This window comes from Microtus oregoni, unplaced genomic scaffold, assembly GCF_018167655.1.
Source record: "Microtus oregoni isolate MIOR12 unplaced genomic scaffold, Mior012 000048F_ref0000485, whole genome shotgun sequence".
In the NCBI taxonomy this organism is placed as follows: Eukaryota; Metazoa; Chordata; class Mammalia; order Rodentia; family Cricetidae; genus Microtus; species Microtus oregoni.
Window position 1 is genome coordinate 17,612,369 of NW_024543222.1, and position 20,526 is coordinate 17,632,894.

A 20,526-nucleotide genomic window follows, 5' to 3' on the forward strand; every position below is an offset into this window, starting at 1 on the left:
GTCCTGGAACTCGCTCTGTAGGCCAGGCTGGTCTCGAACTCACAGAGATCCACCTGCCTTTGCCTCCTGAGTGCTGGGATTAAAGGCTTGCACCACCACCGCCCGGCATGAGGGTTTCTTGTATTCTTGTGTGTTAGGTAAGTACACTATTAAGAGCTATCTATGTCTCTAGTCATATACTATTATTATCATTATTACTATTATTATTACTTTTTTTTTTTTTGGTTTTTCGAGACAGGGTTTCTCTGTGGCTTTGGAGCCTGTCTTGGAACTAGCTCTGTAGACCAGGCTGGTCTCGAACTCACAGAGATCCGCCTGCCTCTGCCTCCCGAGTGCTGGGATTAAAGGTGTGCGGCACCATCGCCCGGCACTATTATTACTTTTTGAGACATGATCTCAAAATATGCTGCCCAGCTTGGCCTTGAACTCACTCTGTAGCCCAGCAGGCTGTGAACTTGTGATCCTCCTGTCTCTACTTCCAGAACAGCTGGTATTACAAACCTGGTCCCTTCCCTCTATTTTCACCGACAGTGTTAGTCCCATGGGATAGAGACCAGCTTTGTTTACTGCTCAGTCCTCAACCCACTTTGATATAGTTGTAGCACATGTTATGTGCTCAAGAACCATTTCTGGCTGGGCAGTGGTGGTGTAGGTCTTTAGTCTCAGTACCCAGGAGGCAAAGGCAGGAGGATCTTTGAATTCTAGGCCAGCCTGGTCTACAGAGTGAGTTTCAGGACAGCCAGGGCTACACAAAACAAAACAAAACAAAAAACCCAAAACATTTCTGGAACATGTAAATCAGCAAACCCATGGGATTCCCGAGGATAGCCTGACCTCTGCTCCCTAGCCTGACCTCTGCCCCTAATTTCAATCCCCACAGCTACCTTCTCCCCCTCATCCCGTTTCCTAGCAGACCTGTTTCCTCAGAAGGAATGGCATCAGGGTGACTGTAGGGGGCAACAACTGCTGTCCCCTCCCTGGGGACACTGTCCTCCTCAAGCTGGGCTCAGCCAGCTTCCTTCCACCCTCTTCCTCCGGAACACCACTGTAAAGGTTGTTGGAGGAAGGGGAGGGAAGAAAGGAATGTCATTTTCCCAAGGCTTGGACTATTCTGAGGTTTGTCCCTCCAAAATTATGGACAATGCATAGCTCAAAGCTGCCCACCAGAGAGTCGGGCATGATGGCTTCTGTGTCTTTGATTCCAGGACCGGCAAAGTCGAAGTAGATTGATCTCTCTGGGTTTGAGGTCAGCCTGGTCTACATACTGAGCTCCGGGCCAGTCAGGCCTACGTAGTGAGATACAAAACTGCCTACCAGGAGCCAAGCATTTCTTCTCCGGTGCTCTTGACTCCCCTTTCACTGCCCAGGCTCTTCCACCGTTCAGTCCTGGCTCCCTCACACCTGCCACCCTGCTCCCTACTGCCTGGCAGCCATTAGCTGCTGTGTTGGTCGAGAATTACTCGGCTCAAACTGCTTAGTCCCAGCAAACATCCCTCACCTCCCCCTTTATCCTCCGACTCCGAGGCAGCATGGTGGATATTGCTATGAACCTGTTTATTAGACACTAGGAAGGGGGATTTGCCCACTCTGCTGGGCAGGGAAGACCCCATGGAGTGGTTTGAACCCATGGAGTTCTGAGTGGGCACGACTGGGAGGAGACAGGAGGCAAAGCAGCCAGCCAGCCCCTCACGACTGAGCACTGGGTCACTCTTCCTCATCTTCCTCCAGAGGTGGTCGATTCCGCTTGAAGAAGCCAGCCTGCAGGGGTGGGGGGTGGCACAGGAGCTGGGGTCCGGCACAGAGACAGCACACACACCCCAGAGAATCACTGAGGAAATCTGCTAGAAACCAGCTGCCTCGAAACCCGTGACAGAGTTACATCCTCATCATGAGAAGGGGGATTTTTAAACTGGGAGATGTCCCCCCATAAATTAGAAAAAATACATTTTATTTATTTATGTGTGTGTATGTTTGGAGGTCAGAGGGCAACTTTCAAGGATTGGTTCTCTCGCTCTACTATATGGGCCCCAGGATTAGAACTCAGGTCATTAGGCTTGGTGTAAGTTCTCTAATGCCCTGAGCCATGTCAATAACCTCTGCTTTGTTTTTCTGAGACAAGATCTCAGATAGCCCCAGCTGTCCTAGGACTTGCTTTGTAGCCTGTGCTCCTGAGCTCGTAGGGTTGCATCTTTGTCACCATGCTTGGCTTTAAATTTTCTGCTTCTTCATTACTCAGACCTATGTTCCCCAGCACACAGAAATGAGTGACCCTCTTAGGAGCCAGGGCCAGGCTCGATCCTCCGGCCTCCCATCTTGCTCAGGGGAAGGACAGTTCAGATACTGTCATAGTAAACTTCAGCTTGACACAAACCTAAAGTCACTGAGGAAGAGAAAACCTCAACTGAAAAATTACCCAGATCAGTAGGGCCTGGTGGCGCACACCTTTAAATCCAGCACTCTGGAGGCAGAGGCAGGCATCATCTCTAAGTCTGAGGCTAGCCTGGTCTACAGAGCTAGTTCCAGAACAGCCAGGACTACACAGAGAAACCCCACCTCAAAACACAAACAAAAATTGTCCAGGTGAGATTGGCCTGTAGCCATGCCTTTGAGGCATTTTCTTTTTGAAAAAAAAATTACTATTTATTTTAATTTATTTTGTATTTGCATTGGTATTTTGCCTGAATGAGGGTGTCAGATCTTAGAGTTACAGACAGTTGTTAGTTACCTTGTAGCTGCTGGGACTTGAACCTGGGTCCTATGGAAGAGCCGTCAGTGCTCTTAACCTCTGAGTCATCTCTCTAACCTCAAAATTAATTATTTTTATTTTACGTGTGAGGACATTTTGATTTTTGCCTGCATGTGTGTCCGTGTACCACCTGCATGCCTGCCACTAAAGAAACACGAAGAAGCTGTCAGCGCCCCTGGAACTGGAGTTAGCAGGGTTGTAGCCACATGCGGGTGCTGGAACGGGACACTGCTCCTCCAGAAGAGCAGCCAGTGTTTTTCTGTTAGCCCGCTCATTCTTACAGCCTTGTGAGACATTGTCTTCATGGCTAACTGATGTAAGAAGCCCAGCCAGCTGTGGGTGGTGCCATCCCTGGGCAGCTGGGCCAAGACGGGCAGGTAAGGAAGTAGAGGTGTAAGCCACTGTCCTTCAAGGCCTCAACTTCAGTTCCTTCCTTTGTTTTGTTTTTGAGACAAGGTTTCTCTGTAGCTTTGGTGCCTGTCCTAGAACTAGCTCTTGTAGACCAGGCTGGCCTCGAACTCACAGAAATCCGCCTGCCTCTGCCTCCCGATGGAATTAAAGGCGTGTGCCACCACCGCCCGGCTTGCTTCTCTGTTGACTGTACAATGTACGATGAAATAAACCCTTTCCTCCCCAAGTTTCTTTTGGTCATGGTGTTTTTATCCCTGACACAGAGGAGGTGAGCCCTGCCCATCACCATCAGGAAGTTCTCAGCCAGCGGGTCTCAGTTTCCTCTGACTTCCTGACAGTGGGGGAGGGGTCCGAAGACCTGAGGATTTCAGGCATCCTGCTAGTAGGGATGAGAGGGATTGGCCCAGCAGAAGTCCTCAGAAAAATGACATTCTAATAGTGGCTATGTAGGTGAGACAGGTCCCGAATCGTATCTCTGGTCTCCTAGCTTGTGATCCCCTGGGAACTCTGTGCCCCCCTTCCAGTCTCACCTTCCACATGGCCAAAACCAGCAGAGTGAGCAGCAGCAGACCGCCCAGGACTCCCACCAGCACCCACCAGAGAGGAATGGCCCTCTCCTCCAAGGCCCGAAGCAGCTGTGTCTGCACCTGAGGTCAAACTGGACGTCACTTCAAGAGGCCTGTGACCAGGGAGGACTATGCCCAACCAAGCTGTCTCCTAGTAACTCAAACCTCAGTCCTACTGAGAGCCCGCCCCTCAACCTCAGACAGACTTCGGCCTTCAATCCACGGAGGCCCCGCCCCTCATCCCTAAAGAGGCCCCGCCCCACGCTGGCTGGGCGCTGACAGCCGGAGATCTAGGGTCGCTCACCAGAGCTTGTCCGCTGGGCAAGCTGATCGCCGGCACCGAGTAGGGTAGGGAGGAAACGTTGAACCAGGCGTGCGACTGCAGCACAAACTGCTCCTGCGGCCTCTGTAGGGGGCGGAGGTGAAAGTCGCTTGCCGCAGTCACTCGAGGCCGGGAAGTGGCCGCAATCCAAGCCCGGTACTCACAGTAGCCCCTCCCCTCCCCAAGGTAAAAGACCAGTGTGAACCTGCTGAAGCCCAAAGCAAACTCCGGCCCCGCCCCCACAGGCCCCGCCCCCCGCGTCCAGCCCCACCTTGCGGAGGCTGGGCAATCCCAGCATAGCCCGCACCGTGACCATGGCTCGCTGCCCGCGCAGCATCTCCTGCAGCTCACACTCCACCACCGTACAGGGCGCTGAGTCGTTGCAACTCTGAGGGGGACGGGTCGTAAGTCCCCAGGACCTCCTCTCAGTCATTCCCCATCAATCTCAATCAACCCAACACAGAGAGCCAGGAGGGTCAGGAAACGCCGGTCTCTGGCCGAGCTTCAGATGGTTTCTCTACATTCTGTTTGCTCAACATTCCCAGGGATACTGGGACAAGACCTGTAGCCAGGGGTCACCCATAGACTGCAGTACTCGTTTTTTTTTTGTTTTTTTTTTTTTTGTGATAATGTTTTGGTCTCTCTCTCTCTATCCTGGAACTCTCTCTGTAAACCAGTCTGGCCTCGAACTCGAAGATATCCTCCTGCCTCTGCCTCCTGAGTGCTGAGATTAAAGGCATGCAGATTAAAGGCACGTGCCACCAGGCCCGGCTTGCTTTGGCAGTCAGGAATCACACCCACCCACTTTCCTGACTCCTATCTCCTCTGGCTCCTGAGGACCCCAGCTGGAGCCTCCTGAGCCTTCTCACCACCAGAACTGGTTCCTGATGCCCTGGTTGCTTGGGTCCCTGCAGGAACGCCTGTCTGCGTTCACGCTGGTGACGGCCCTGGCGAAGGAGGGAAGAGCTGGGAGTGGGTCGTCTCCAGTCCAGCTGAGGAGGACAAGGGCGCAGTGAATTCGCTTCCAGGGTCTGCACCCACACCCTGCTCTGGCTGTTGGTCTGTCGTCTGTCCCTCATGGCTCCTTCCCCCGCCCTCGCCTCACCTTGAGAGGCTTGGGGGTCGGCTGTGAGGAGCAGAGGAGACCCTGGGGCTGCACATCCAGGATGTTGAGCAAGTCTGAGGGCTGGGACTGGCTGGGAAAGTGGATGACCAGTCTGAGGCCGTTCACAGCGCCAGGGCCATTGTTGTGGAGCTGGGGTGGGGAGGTGGGACAGCGGATGCTGGTGACTCAGCTGCCAGCCTGCAGATCCCAGGACCTCCCCCAGCCCCGTCTTACCCAGAGGCTCCTCCCTACCTCATAGGTGTGTTCCACCCTGGGGACCCAGCTGTCCAAGCCATCCTGCTCCCTGTCACCTTCTTCTGGGGCCACCACCAGGGAGGCAGGGAAGGAATTCCTGCAAGTGACCAAGCCCCCAAAGTGTGGTGAATTGTCCAGGACCCCTCAAACTTTACCCTTTTGCTTCATGAGATGCTGGGATTGGGACCAGGGTCTTCTACTTGTTAATCACGCTGGCTACACTCCTCCTCCTCCTCGGAACAATAGAGGCCCCTCTCCATTTCCCCTTCCCACATATTGTCTCTCACCCTCGAAGCTCCACTGCGGCCTCAGCTTGGACTGCCACAGGCAACAGCAGAACATCACTGTTTGGATTCTGGCTGTTCTTGCTGGAGGGGAGAAGGTAAGAAGGAGAAAATGAGGGACACCAGCCCTTTGGAGTGGACCCAGAATTTTAGACAGCTCAGGGGGAGTTAATCCCACCCTCAACAGCATACTGTATTGAAGTTAGACCTGAGAAACAAAGTCCTCTAGGACCCCAAGATTCAGAAACAAGTCACCCACCAAGGGAGAAAGGGAACAGGGCACCCTGGAAGGCCTTTCTGTGTGGAAGGTTTTCTGTGTGAGGGGCTAATGAAGGAAGGGGGGTAGAGAGCCACGCCGCCCAGCGCGGTACCTCCTGATCTGAAGCTGGAAGGACACATACTCTCCGGCTTCTTCCAGATTCTCCACACTCACCAACATTGTGATTTTTATCTGGAAGAGGGAAGAAGTGAACTCACTACCCCAGTGTCCACTCTGGGCCCAGTCCTGCAGAGCCACCATTTTTACCCCCCAGCTCCACATCCCCAGGATCCTACCCAATCTAGGATGCAGCTAGAGTTGGAAGACCTCCTGACTCCCACCTGAGACCCCCCCCCCACCTGGTTGTCCCCCGGCCCACATCATGGAGGCCTTACCCGGGTGTCCTTCTTCATGGGGTTCCCCAGCTCGCACAATGTCACCCTGGTCTCATTCTCCTTCTTCTGGGTGCAGATGAGCCTCTCAAAGCCCTGGAGAAGAGATTCACAGACAGGTGAGAAAGAGCGGCTGTGGGGGTGTGGTGCCCTACATGTCTGGTATAAATTACATCAACAAAATAAAGCTAGGCATGGTAGCACACACCTTTAATCCCAGCACTTGGGAGGCAGAGGCAAGATCTTTTGAGTTGGAGGCCAGCCTGGTCTACAGTGCAAATTCCAGGACTACACAGAGAAACTGTCTCAAAGAAAAACGAAACGGAAACAAACTAACCCAAAATCTGTTCAGGGCTGTCAAGATGGCTTAGTTGGTTAAAAGGGCTTGCCACCAAACCTGACAACCTCTGTTTAACTCCTGGATCTCAAGTGGTAGAAGAAGACAGCTGACTCCTATGGGCTGCCCTCTGATCCCTTCACATGCTCACTGTGAACATGCATGTGTGTATAAAATGAGTGTATATGTGTATAAATACATATGTATACACACATATACATTATATATACCTGTGTGGAGGCTCTTGCCTATATGCCAATACTTGGGAGGCTAAGGCAGAAATATCAAGAGTTCAAGGCTGTCCTGGACTAAATAGTGAGTTCTTGATCAGTCTTGTCTTCAGAGTGGGACTCTTTCTCAGAAGATAAAATGCTGGTCTGGGGGGCTGGAGAGATGGCTCAGAGGATAAGAGCACTGGCTGCTCTTCCAGAGGTCCTGAGTTCAATTCCCAGCATCCACATGGTGGCTCACAACCATCTGTAATGAGATCTGGTGCCCTCTTCTGGCCCACAGGGATAGATGCAGGCAAAATATTGTATATATAAAAAATAAATAAATCTTTAAAAAAAAATGCTGGTCTGGGGCCAGGCAGTGGTGGTGCAAGCCTTTAATCCCAGCACGGGGGGGGGGGGCAGAACCAGGCGAATCTTTGTGAGTTCGAGGCCCACCTGGTCTACAGAGCTAGTTCCAGGACAGCCAGGGCTGTTACACAGAGAAACCCTGTCTTGAAAAACCAAAACCAAAACAAAACCAGTCTGGGAGCTGGCTCTGTTACATAAGCATGGGGACCTGAGTCTGATCCCAGAACCCACAGAAAAAGCGGGTGTGGGGACACCGCTTGTCATCTCAGCACCCGGGAGGTGGCGAGGGGAGGTTCCCTGGGGCCTGTGACCAGCCAGTCTGGCTGAACCTGTGAGCCTCAGGTTCAGACAGTGAGAGACTTGTCTCAAAAAAACAAGCAAACAAATAAGCAAAAACAAAAGATGATGGACACTTGAAGGATGACACCCAAGCCTGACTTCTGGCTTCCACGGGCATGTGTACAGACGGCACTACGCTCTTGCACACCCAAGCCTGACTTCTGGCTTCCACGGGCATGTGTACAGACGGCACTACGCTCTTGCACACCCAAGCCTGACTTCTGGCTTCCACGGGCATGTGTACAGACGGCACTACGCTCTTGCACACTGAAGCCTGACTTCTGGCTTCCACGGGCATGTGTACAGACGGCACTACGCTCTTGCACATGTGCACACACAAATACTGAATTTAACTAATTTAAAACTTTTCTCTGTAAGTGCCTGCCAACATTAAGGGAAAAGACTAAGTCAGTAAATTGTGTGTATATGTGTGTACACATGGGTATACGTGTGTGGATGTGGAAACGAGAGGTTATCGGTATCGTTCCCCAATTGTTCTCTATGTTTATTCATTTACTTATTGAGACAGGGTCTCATGGATGCGGTGAGCCCCCTGGTCAATGGGCTTTAGGGTCATATCCACCATCAAATCCCCAGCACTGGAGTTGGAGGCTCACACTGCCATGCCTGGCTTTCCCCATGGGAGTCCAAACCCAGGTTCTCCACTTGGATGGCAGGAACTTTACCAACTGAGCCATCACCCCAGCGCCCCAGGTTAACCAGGTTTTAATAAACACCGGCTTTCTAACATGTTCCTCAAATTCATACCATTCGCCTGCATTTCTCATATGTACACCACACCTATATGTGCTGCATCTAAAGGCTGAAAACTTCAGCATAAGAGCCCTGAAGATTTGGGTGGGAGCCTGGAATCAAGGCTCTCACCCCTGCTGCCCACTGGCTATGCCCCAGTGTGGCACCTCACCTCAACGTCGCTGAGAGCCCGCATGTAGTGGGCACCTGGCGGCAAGTGCACAGCCAGCTCTGCCTCATAGGCTCCCTCGCCCTCGTTGGCCGCATCAATTTTCAGCTCCAACACGTTGTCAGCACCAATCAGAAGCGGGGAGTCCCCTCTGTGTGTGGGGGGGAGGTGCTGGGTTTAGGAGCAGAGGCGGGAGGGGGGGTGGGAGGAGGAGAGGGGACTCGGGTAAGGAGTGGGTCTCTTGGGGCATGGAGGGACAGGGTAGGTAGAGTGGGGGACCCTCTCACACAGTTGCTGCGAGCTGAAGCTGGGGCACACACAGGTCATCTTCCCCACAGTCCAGGATGATCCGGGTCTAGGGGACACAATAGTATGTGTGGGTAAGCTGAGGGCTTGTGAGGCTTAGGGATCACCTCAGAGCTCAGGGAACAACAGTGCCTCCAGGGGTCCCTTCAGACTTCGGGGAGTGGGGAATGGGGTACAGTGCAAAGGTTTGGGGTGATGCCAAAGTTCTGGTGATAGTAGGGCTTGAGTCTACAGCAGTGGTTGGGGGACACTGAGATTTGGCGAATTTCATCAGGATTTGGGGGTGACTTCAAGGTTCAGGATTTCCTAATCTTAATCCCTTTACCAGGGATCTTGCACCCTCCTTGCTTGTCCCGCTGTCCCTACCTGCTCCAGGACATGGGTTTCTCCATGCAACACCACATTAGGGGCTACTCCGGTCTCTTCTCGGGGCAGCGACACATTGAGGCTGAGCACAATAGGACTCAGCTTGTCCCGGAAGTCGGCCTCATCCTAGAAGAGGGCAAGAGTCTGGCTATCCTGCTGCTGGGCCCACACCCTTTGCTGGAGCCTGCAGGTAGAACCCTGCACACCCAGCTCCGCCCGTTCTAGCCTGAGCGTACTCGAAGGAAAGCCTCAGTGGTGTGGCAGATAGTTCTATTTCTTCCGCCCAGGTCCAGGCTCAGGGTGAGGCTCGCCTGTTGGGAGGCCAGCAGGAGCACGCGGCGGCCCTGCCGGGGCTTCTGCAGGTCAAGCTGCAGCTCTGCCTTCAGATCTGCCAGGCAGGCAAGCAGGAAGGATCTAGGTCTCCCTCTAGTGGAGACAACCAGACCTCCCTTCCTTCAGCCCCTCCCTCCACACCACTCACGCAGCTTCTGAGGAATGTTGTGTCCTGTTGCTCCCACACACATCTGGATGTTGAAGCTGCAAAGACGAGAGCAGGTTTGGGGGTTGGGGCCTCTCTAAGGTCCCAACCCCCTGCCGAGTCTGTGACCTCCGTCTCCTCACCAGCTGACTGGTGTCTGGGTCTGCTCCAGGACACAGTTCTTCAGGGTGGGATTGAGGGAGTCTTGAACCAGCAGTTGGACAGTGGCCATCACCACAGGCTGAGCTCTGATGGGATCAGAGGCGGCTCACTACCGTGTCCCTGCTGACCCAGCCTCCTCTGATGATGTCGCCCTTCCCCCTAGCCAGTGCTCACCTGTACACAGCCACTTTGCTAGCCCCATAGGCTCCCACTATCAGGTCTATAGGCAGAGGGAGAAGGGTCAAAGGTGGGCATTAGAGTAGGCATGGAAGCAAGTCTTTATCTTCCCAAAACTTCCTCACACCATCAGCGCCCTGGAGGTTCTGCCCCCAAGCCTAGCCTCCCAGCCACACTAGGCACCAGGCAGGCCAGACATGGACCCCCAGCTGTTTGTCCCCCATATTTCCAGTAAGCACCCAAAGGCCTGTCGTGACTAGGTTGGATGCAATCCACGGGCACCTGGGTATCCATTGTCATCGATGTCTACAGCACCACGAAGGGAGAAGCCAAAGCAAGAGCCTGTGGAGAAGGGGCTGTCCAGGACCTGGGAGGGGCGTGGACTCAGCCCCTCACTCTGACCCAGGAACACCAGCACTTGGCCCTGCCCACTGGGACCCCCATAGGGGGCAGCCACAGCGACATCTGGAAGGAGAGAAGAAATGTGTCTGTTTGTGATTGGAGTCTCCCCAGGGGAAGCTGTCAGTCTCTCCTGAGTCTTCTCTAGGGAGGCCCTGGGAGACCAGGAGAAGGGTACAAAGTCTGTATCAAGGAGGCAGGAGAGAGATCAGTCAAGTATTAACAACGATATAAAAGCTCCAATACCCCTCACTGTCCATCAAGGAAATGCGCAGACAAGATTCCATTTACTCCTGATAATTGGGGGTCGTTATCCTGTTCACTCTTATTAGTGCTAATTTGAGACAGGGTTTTTTGTTTTGGTATAGTTTTGCTTTGTTTTGGTTTTTTGTTTGGTTTGTTTTTTCTGAGATATGGTCTCTCTTTGTAGCCCTGGCTGTTGTGGAACTTCCTTGAAGACCAGGCTGTCCTCAAACTCACAGCGATCTGCCTGCCTCTGCCTCCCTGAGCTGGGATTAAAGGTGTTTAATACCAGGCCCATGAGATGGGGTGGTGTATGTGACAAATTAGCCTCTAATTATTTAAGTAGCTGAGAAGGACTTTGAACTTCTGGCTCTCCTGCCTCCACCTCCCTAGTGCTAGGAGGACCTGGTACGGACACCACCACACCTGGCTTGTGCAGGGATGAGGCTTTGTACATGTTAGGGAGGCTCTCTATTAGCTCAGCTATAACCCTGTGCCCTTAATTCCTATTTTAGAAGAAGATTAAATAACTGAGCCCAGACCGGGGTAGCATACTTCTTAGTATGTATGAGGTTCTAGATTCAATTCCCAGTATGATAAAAAAAAAAAATGTAGGCCTCTACACCTTAATGTCAACATTCTTGAGGCAGAGGTAGGCAGATCTCTGTGAGTTCAAGGCCAGCTTGATGTACATTCTGAGTTCCAGGCCAGTTAGGGCTACATGGTGAGACCCCGTCTCAAAACATAAAATCAAACTGAACAGCAAATACAAACTAACTGAAGCCTATCTCCCAGATGCTAACTCGGTTTCACCTTCACCCTGCAGACAAGCTCACAGTCACAGCACAGGTGTATCACCGCCAAAGCCTTTAAGACCTTCCCTGAGGGTGTATCTGATAGCAGTCTATGGACATGCTCATAGGCCACGTCTATGGTGTGGGAGGTCCTTCTGTCCATGTGTTGCTTTTATGGGTTAATGGATAAAGAAACTGCCTTAGCCTGTAGATAGGGCAGAACTTAGGTAGGCGGGGAAAACCGGACTGAATGCTAGGGGAAGGAAGGCGGGGAGGAGGGGCATGGAGCCGCTGCCAGAGATAGATGCCAGTCGGAACTTTAGCTGGTAAGCCACAGCCACGTGGCGATATTCAGAATAACAGAGATGGGTTAGTTTAGGATATGAGTTTAGCCAGAAATACGCTTAAGCTATTGGCCAAACAGTATTGCAAATAATAATGGTTTTCTGAGTGGTTATTTCGTGGCTGGGTGGCTGGGATGAACAAGCGATCCTTCCCCCAACATGTATATGTGTCTTAATCATCTTTCCTCTACCTTCTGATTTTGTTTACACCATGTCTTCGTGATTTCCTTGATCACCATAATCATAATTCCAACAAAAATGTTTAATCCCAGCCATCAGGACAGAGGCAGGTGGATTTCTGTGAGTTCAAGGTCAGCCTGATCTACGACTACTTGGAGAGTTCCAGGTCTGCCAAGGCAATGCAGTGAGATCCTGTCTCAAAAACAAAAACAAACAGAGGCCTCTGACCACGGCGGTGTCCTCGAGTCCGTGGCCTCCTGTCTGTTCTGGTCTTGGTCTTCGTGGCTTTGACCATTTGTCTCACTGTTCATTATTTCGGCCTTCTTGCCCCATGGCCAGACTCTGTCTGGAGCTAATTCAGCTCAGTGTTGCAGAGACACAGAGCAGATGGGGCACTATGGCTCCTAATCTCCAGCCGTCCTCTGAACCCATGGGGATCCCCACTGTGCCTGTTTCTAACCTTCTCCTGTCTCCTGAGCTGTCAGCCCCATTTTCTTCGATAAGGGACCCTACTGATCACTCTCTTCCTGCTTTCTCCATGTGACCCTCGCACTGTCACCTCCTGCCTCTGGTTGGAGTGTCTGCATCCCTAGGCATCACAGGGGCTCTCGTCTGGCTGAACCCTCCAGTTCTCCCACATTTTCCGTCTGTATTCATTACACTCCCCATTCTGCCAAATGAAAACCATCTTCCTGCAGCTCCAGCCCCACTCCACGGTGGCCTCCTTTTCCTTTCACATCGGGTTGGTGACAGAGCTGTCTGCACTGCCTGCTGGGAGAGTCACCTCTGCTCATACCCTGGCCCTGGCCCCAGTGACCTTCTGGTTCCTAAGGTGCCCTTTGTTGGTTGGGTTTGTTTTTTGTTTTTCGAGACAGGGTTTCTTTGTAGCTTTGGAGTCTTTCCTGGAACTCTCTATGAAGACCAGGCTGGCCTCAAGCTCACAGAAATCCACCTGCCTCTGCCTCCCGAGTGCTGGGATTAAAGGTGTCCACCACCACTGCCAGACTGGTTTGACTGGGTTTTTTGTCAGAGGGTTTTAAGTATCCCAGGCTTCTCTCCAGCCTCTTAGGTAGCAGAGGGTGGCCTGCCCTTCCTGCCTCACTTTCTGGGTGCTAGGATTACTGGTGAGCACCACCGTACTGGCCTGGGTTGGTTCTGGTCCCTGCCACCAATGAGCTCATCCTCTCTAAAGCCCATGATGCTTTCCCGGTTGCATCCAACTGTACCTTTCAGGAATGAGGGGCCCACTTGGCCCATCCTTCCTCCTCCTCACTGTTTCCCAGAGTCACCTTCGCTGGGTGTCCCTAAATGCTCTTGCTTCCCACAGTTCTACGCTGGGCCTCTTCTTACCTCACAGGCTCTGGATCCCATCCACTCTCCCCCGTTCTCTATCTCACCCTCAGCCCTCTCTGGCGGAAGTGTGGAAGTCAATCAGTTCTCGCCATATTTCTCCCTACTACGCCCAAGGCTTTCACGCCCAGCTAACCCAGAACTGAACTACAGACTCCTCGCTCCCCACTCCCACTCAACCCCCTTCTCTTCCTGACCCCATATTCCATTTCCAATCCAGCCTTAATAGGCCAAGCCCTGACTCCATTCTCCAAACTTGCAGGCAGGAGTCATCAAGCTGGGATCTAGACAAACTGTCCTAACTGGATTCCTTGAACTTGATACCCGCTCTCCAATCAGCCGCCAAGCCCTCTCTGGCTCCCGCTGCCCAAGGTCTCAGCCTCCCTCATACTGGGATTCCAGGTGTACTCCATCCACCACGACTGCCTTAAGTCCATCGTCGTTAGGACAATTAGCCCTCTTAAAGTTAAAAACAGCAGCTCTTCACTCACCGTTATAGCCATCCCGGTTGAGGTCACCCAAGGGTGCAATGGCAGATCCAAACCTTCCATAGAGTTGAGTGCCGGTCAGCAGGAGAGTAGGCGTGCCCAGGGCATGGGGGCCCTTGGGCTGCAGAAACAAGTATACGCGGCCCACCTCGGCCAGCTTGCGGTCTGCCCTGTGCTCCATATACAGTGGAGCCCCCACCAGTAGGTCATCCCTCCTGCGGATTAGATGGGCAAGGTTAGGTGCAGCTGAGCTGGGAAGACGCTAGGAATGAGGGAAGTTCTGGGCCACCCTTGGGACAAGATGAGGGTGACTCCTGCCGCTGGCAGTTGAAGAACCAACTGGGTACGGGTGATAACACGCCCTCCTCTCACCCGTCCGCGTTGACGTCAGTGACTGCCACGGAGTGCCCGAAATATGAAGCCATCTACGAGATGAAGAACACTTTAGTCTGTGCTTCAAAATCCTCTGTCATCACCCTCATATCCCATAAACCATCCTGAGGGCCAATTCCCTGATTTTGGCCACTCCCCTGGGGCCCCCGCCCTCACCTGCTCTCCGTGCAGCCGGTGCAGTGGCTGGTAGTGGGTGTTCAAAATTTCCACCTGCACGGGAGAAATACACCCAAGTGCATCATTCATGCTCCCTCCGCGGCTTCCCACTCTCATTGAGGAAGGGCAGGGCACTGGCGAACGTGGGGGAGTAAACAAGAGGACGAAGGTCAGGGTGTTCCGAACATCAAATGGTGGGAGAGCAGGCACTTACCGCTCCTAGGGTCCACCTCCAAGTGGGGGCACCGAATACGTACTCTGGGGAAAGCGAGGCTCAGCAAATCAGATCCTCAGTATCCTTTAGTCCATCCTCCCATAGGGACCCAGGGGAAATTGTATGAAGGTGCTCCTCCTGCCCCGGGGCTCCCCACCCGTCCCTAACAGCATTCCTTGCCTGTGGTGCTCAGATCCCCATCGAACTCGCCCACGGCCACCGAGTACCCTGAAAACGCAACACAGTTTAGCGTTTAAAGCAACGAGGAAGACCTCGGTCAGGAAAGGAGGGCCGTGACTATCGAGGTTATCAGTACAGATTGCATTGGGCAGGTGGAAAACAGAGGCGGGCCCGAGGTCTCACTTGAGTCCAAGGAAAGAAGGGCGAGCCAGTGTGGATGCAAATTGGACAGGTGTAGGCGAAGAAGCGGGGACAGGGGACGGGGTGCCTTTGTGCTGGGGTTGACTACCCAAGACTGGCTTTAAGGCTCGAACAGAGGCGTGACCTGACTCTCTGAGAAGGCCGGAAAGAAGGTGCCAATGTTACCCCGGTAGCCGTCGAAGTACACTGGACTGCTGGAGTCGACGGTGAAACGTTGGTTGGGCACATGCCACAAAAGGGTACCCGGGCGGTAACTAGAGATGATATTCGCAATTGGAACCCGAACCAGGAGACCTAGGAAGGACACAGGGACAGGAGGTGTGGGGCCCCAGACACCTGGGTCTCCCCAAACTACGAGATGAGAGTGGGTTGTATTACTGGGTACATACCTAAAAAGAAGTAGCCGCCAGGGGCGCCAAGCACTAGCTCCCCAGCCTGAAAGGGAAGTCCTGGTCATGAGAGAGTCCCCTGTTCTGGAACAACCCTAAACCACTTTGCCAGCACGATGTTCTTTTGTTTGTTTTTCAGACAGGGATTCTCTGTGTAACTGTTCTGGCTCTCCTGGAACTAGTTCTGTAGGCCAGGCTGGTCTCGAACTCACAGAGATCCGCCTGCCTCGGCCTCCCTAGTGTTGGGATTAAAGGTGTGCGCCACCATCCATTGCCTGTCGGATTGTAAGATATTCTCATATTCACCACCACACCATCTCCTTTTAAGAGGAGTCTCACTTTTTTAACCCAGGCTGGCCTCAGACTTGCTATGTAGCCCAGACTGGCCTCAAACTGGAGATCCCCCGGCATCAGCCTCCAGGCCCCGCTCTCTTTTTGCTTTTGCCTGCAACTTGCCTGGGTCACCGCAGAGCTGAAGCCGGCTTCACAGTATCGCTTGTCTGCGTCTACAAGAGGCAAGTGAGGGTCAGCCAAGGCGAGGCTCCGGGAGTTTGCGCTTGAGCGAGGAGTCCCGCGTGGGCGAACAAAACTATGAGGGGCGGGGATGACATGGAGGAGGAGCCCTAGCGGGCGTGGCGTAGCAGAGGGCGCCTCTCAGGGCGCGAGGTTGGTGGCGGGGCGGGGTTTGCATCTATCAGTGGGCGGAGACAAAGGAGGAAGAGCGCTTACTATAAAATTCTGAGTAAATCGAGCTCATGATGTTGCTGCGACATGGCGAGAATTCTGCGCGGCCTCCGCTTTGGAGCTGAGCCACGAAACAGCCGCCTACCGGAGTCTTCTCTGCCTCATCGTTCTTTTCTAGGACATTCCAGTGCTGCCAGGGGGCACAGGCCTAGAACAGAGCCACGGGACAGTGGGGAAAGAGCGCGATATTCGGGCTTCCCCCGTCGTGCCACTGCCCTGGATTTGCTCCCTGTGACTGCCCACAGTGCCCACCACAATGACGTCATTCCAGCTGACGACAGATGCCCCAAGTCCTTGTCCGGTCTTGAAGGTTTGAAAAGACTGGTAGCCTAAGTGACGGGTCTCATCCCCTGGAAGGCACAAGAAAGGGTGGAGCTCTGGAGCCCCGCCATCCACTTCCACCTGGCTTCCCCTTTCCCTTCCATGCCGGAGACTCACTAAAGTCGAAGGACAACGAAGTGCAATTGCCACCAGTGGCCTTCCAGGGGCACAGGAACACGCCACCAGTCTCCTCCTGACTTGCGCTTAGGGCCCTCGGGGCGCCCACCACGATGGACACGCTGCATAGGAAAGCTGGGTGAGCACAGCTCAGGGTCTTTCCACACTGCCCAGTGTCCACCACCCCAGTAGTACCTGGAAGGACGCGTGGCACAGGAAACACTGGACCGTCTTTCCTTACAGATACCCTATTAAGGTTAACCACTTCACTTTAGGGACAACTGAAACTGGACTCTTAGGAATTTCACCCGGGACCAAACCAGTTGGTTTGGTTTGAACAGGAAGTGCTTAATACTCCTCACACTCGTCCCCACTCCCTCCCGACAAGAACCAGACAAACCAAACCGTCTGCCTTGTCAAACTTCATAGATTCCCTTAGTGAGAACGGGAATGGTGAAGGGGGCTGGAGAGATGGCTCAGGTTAAGAGCACTGACTGCTCCTCCAGAGGTCCTGAGTTGAATTCCCAGCAACCATACCGTGTCTCACAGGCATCTATAATGAGATCGGATGCCCTCTTCTGGCGTGCAGGCATACATGCAGACAGAATACTATACATAACAGATTATATATAATATATATTATACACACACATATAAAGAATGACGAGGGTGCGGAAAGCTGAAGTGGGGATGTGTAATGCTGACAGAGTTGGGGATCCTAGAAGACCCAAGTTTAAATCAGCTCTGCCATATGTAAATTAGGGGTAATTCCGAGCAATTACGCTGTTGGAAGAGTAAATGCAATATATGTAGGAGAGGCATTTAGTGTGCCCTCAGTCACGTGCTTTTATAAGAGTGTGTGTTGATAAACACACAGGATGTTTATTAAATTGTGCCCCTGGGACCAGTGCTTGGGGAAAGAGGCAGCAGAAGAGGAAGGAAAAGACTCCAGGTCCTGTCAGGCCATCTGAGTTAACACTCAAGAGTTTGAAGACAGATTTTTAAAGATTTTTTTAGATTTGCTTCTTTGTTTGGCTGGTTGGTTTTGTTTTTTGAGAGAGGGTCTCTCTGTGTATCTCTGGCTGTCCTGGAAATCACTGTGTAGACCAGGTTGACTTCAAACTCACAGGGATCTGCCTGCCTCACCTCCCATCAAAGGAGATGTGCCATCACACCCATGGGGCTCAGGAGTTTTTTTATTTATTTGATAGAGTAGACTAGGCTGGCCTCGAACTCACCGAGATCTGCCTGCCTCTGCCTTCAAGTGCTGGGATTAAAGGCGTGCGCCACCATCACCTGGCTTGACAGAGTCTTCCTATGTGGCCCTGGCTATTTCATTTGTGGTAACCAACCTGCCCAGCCTCCCGAGGGCTGAGTTTATAAGCACGTGCCACCACATAGCTACAGAATTGTCAGAGCTGAGGCAACCCCAGATTCTTTCCCCTTCAAGGACAGTCTCTGGATGCAAGTCATCTTGGGAAGGGGGCCTGGCTTTTGATGAAATGGCTCTTTTAGGCAGAGGAAATGATTCCTTACACAGTCATTATTCTACCCTGGCCCAGGCATCCAAGTGTCCATAGGGATAAACACAGCTATGAAGAGGAGCCAGGAATCTTAGCAGTTTCATCTCAAAAATGCTTACTGTTAATAATCTATCACCACTTCTTTTCAAATATCTGTAGCTTGGAAGGAGATGAGGTTGAAAATGGAGAAAGGGAAGATGCAGTGGGTGGGCACTCGTATCTTTGCCAATTTTGGATGAGCGGCTGCGGGTAAAGTGTGTCATATCACTGACCCTTGCGGAAAAAGAAGACACTAACTTTTACCTCTTTTGTCAGTGTTCATCTTCCCACTGGAAACCCTCCCCAGCACCCTCACTGGAACCTGTCCCTCCCCAGAGTCTTGACAGAAGCTCAACCCAAACAGACACTAGATTCCACCTTGCTTAACTCGGGAAGGCACGGCCACAGAGGCAGTCCTCTCTCAACACCCGTGTCTCCCCTTGGTGCTCACCTCCCGTGGCTGTCCTTGTGAAAGTCCAGTGAAAATCCAAAGTGGCTGCCATTGGGACCTGCATAGACAGTGAGCTTCACAGGATCCAGGTTCAAGGCCCAGGCAGGAGGAGCAGAACTAGGTCCTAGGAACAGTGGTGCCCACTGAAGGAGCCACAGGGCATGCCACATACACGACGCTCCAGCCATCTGCCTTCTCCCCACACCTCCTAAACAGGAATGAGCCAGCGCTTTCCTCTTCCCTAAAGTTCCCACCACCGGAAGTTTTGACTTATCAAACTGGAGCTCAAAGTAACTGCTGAGCAGCAGGCATGGCAGAGAGCAATAGCCTTTAGATCACATGGTCTATAGAACCGCCAGGAAGGGGACAGACCTCTAGGGATGGACACTTATTGCTGGAAGCTATTGCTCATCCTTTCGTCCAGGACAGTTTATCTCCTAATCCTGCTGTTTCTGCTGCTTGGCTGCATCCCTTAAAATCCTTTTTCCTCTCTCTCTTTTCTTTCTTTCTTTTTCCTCTTTCTCTTTTCTTCCTTCCCTCCTTCTCTGTCTCTCTCTCTCTCTCTCTCTCTCTCTCTGTCTCTCTGTCTCTCTCTCTCTCTGAGCTGGAACTCACTCTGGCCAGGCTAGCCTGGAACTCAGAGATCCACCTGCTTCTGCCTCCCGAGTGCTGGGATTAGAGGCATGTGCTGCCGCCACCCAGCTTTGAAAACCCCTTCTCATCTCCACTGTCCCACGCTGGCCCAGTCACTGTCCCTCTCTGTCTGGGAAAGCGCAACTGTGAACTGGCCTGTTCTACCTCACCGTGGCCCAGAGTTGAGCAGTTCTTGCCTCTCTGTTTAGCTGACTGTCCTGCTCTTGAACACCATGACTTGGCCAGAGGTGGAGGAAGGAAACTGCTCTTCCCTGATAAGACCTGAGGCTGCCATCATTCTGAGAACAGCATCTACCCACTTCTTCCTCCTAGAGCCTTTGGACAGCCTCGGCCAGCAGTATTGGTTCATCAATTTTCTCCACCTTGCACCAAGTCCTAGTGCGACTACCCTAGTGCCTTCAAAGCTGGGGGAAGGGTGGTGAACAGATCCTGGTCTAAGAGGAAAGGCGATGGGGCTAAAATGACATCATGCTAGGGTGTGCTGTTCACAGTCCCTGAATTTAGGCACTAGCTGTTCAGGTGGACAGCTTCACTCCTTCTTGGGTGACAGGGTACATCTAGCCATAAACAACTGATTCTGAGCCGGGTGGCGGCGGCACATGCCTTTAGTCCCAGCATTCAGGCAGGACGATCTCTGTGAGTTCAAGGCCAGCCTGGTCTACCAATTGAGTTCCAGGACAGTCAGGGCTGTTACACAGAGACACCCTGTCTTGGAAAACAGACAGAAAAAGAACGGACTCTGGATGGCATCCTCGGGTTGGCCCCTGATGACCCTGATGCCACTCTTTACTGGGTTGAGTATCCGAATCCTTTCCGCTGTCCCAGCACGTGCTGCTGCCAAAGTCTTCCTAAAGGATGGAGGAAGCAGTGACAGAGTGGAAAGGGTCAAGCTCCGAGTAGAAAGGCTTTTTCTGTGGGCGAGGGAAGTAGAGGAGCACCACGCCCTGTTGGTCTTGCGAGCCTTTGGCCCCAAAGCAAAGAAATAAAAGAACATAGCCACACCCTCCTTTTAGCCTGTATTCATCCTCTCTCTCTCTCTCTCTCTCTCTCTCTCTCTCTCTCTCCAGTACTAGGAACAGCCTCACACCTGTAAGACAAGTGCTTTATTACTGAGCCATGCACTCAGGTTTGATCTTCATTTCTGATTAAATTAACCACTGCCTTACCTTACTTGGCCAACCTATCCCATTTTGAAGTCCTTTTAGCTCCTCCCTTCCTCTCATGCTTCATCACCTCAGCAAACAGCTAAAGATTTTATCCCCCACTAAGTGAAACGCCCTGTGAGTTTTACTTAGGCCTTTCTTCACTGGTGAGTTCTCAGTGCCGCCCTCATGACAG

The 20,526-nt window shown here is 52.5% G+C and overlaps 1 protein-coding gene across 1 annotated transcript; it reads right to left on the bottom strand.

Moving 5' to 3' along the window:
- Positions 1-1,577: 1,577 nt before the first annotated feature.
- Positions 1,578-18,722, bottom strand: Itga2b (integrin subunit alpha 2b). Its single transcript, XM_041636042.1, has 30 exons — positions 18,535-18,722; positions 16,522-16,643; positions 16,336-16,433; positions 16,069-16,231; positions 15,796-15,845; positions 15,340-15,385; positions 15,116-15,244; positions 14,750-14,797; positions 14,570-14,613; positions 14,356-14,409; positions 14,179-14,231; positions 13,810-14,021; positions 10,291-10,473; positions 10,006-10,051; positions 9,813-9,917; positions 9,673-9,728; positions 9,428-9,579; positions 9,192-9,317; positions 8,807-8,874; positions 8,523-8,670; positions 6,344-6,436; positions 6,061-6,140; positions 5,693-5,773; positions 5,403-5,502; positions 5,151-5,300; positions 4,915-5,037; positions 4,317-4,433; positions 4,028-4,129; positions 3,688-3,804; positions 1,578-1,758 (listed from the first exon to the last, which is right to left on the bottom strand). Exons 1-30 carry the CDS (start codon positions 18,720-18,722, stop codon positions 1,705-1,707), a joined length of 3,108 nt encoding a protein of 1,035 aa, XP_041491976.1. The 3' UTR covers positions 1,578-1,704.
- Positions 18,723-20,526: the final 1,804 nt, after the last annotated feature.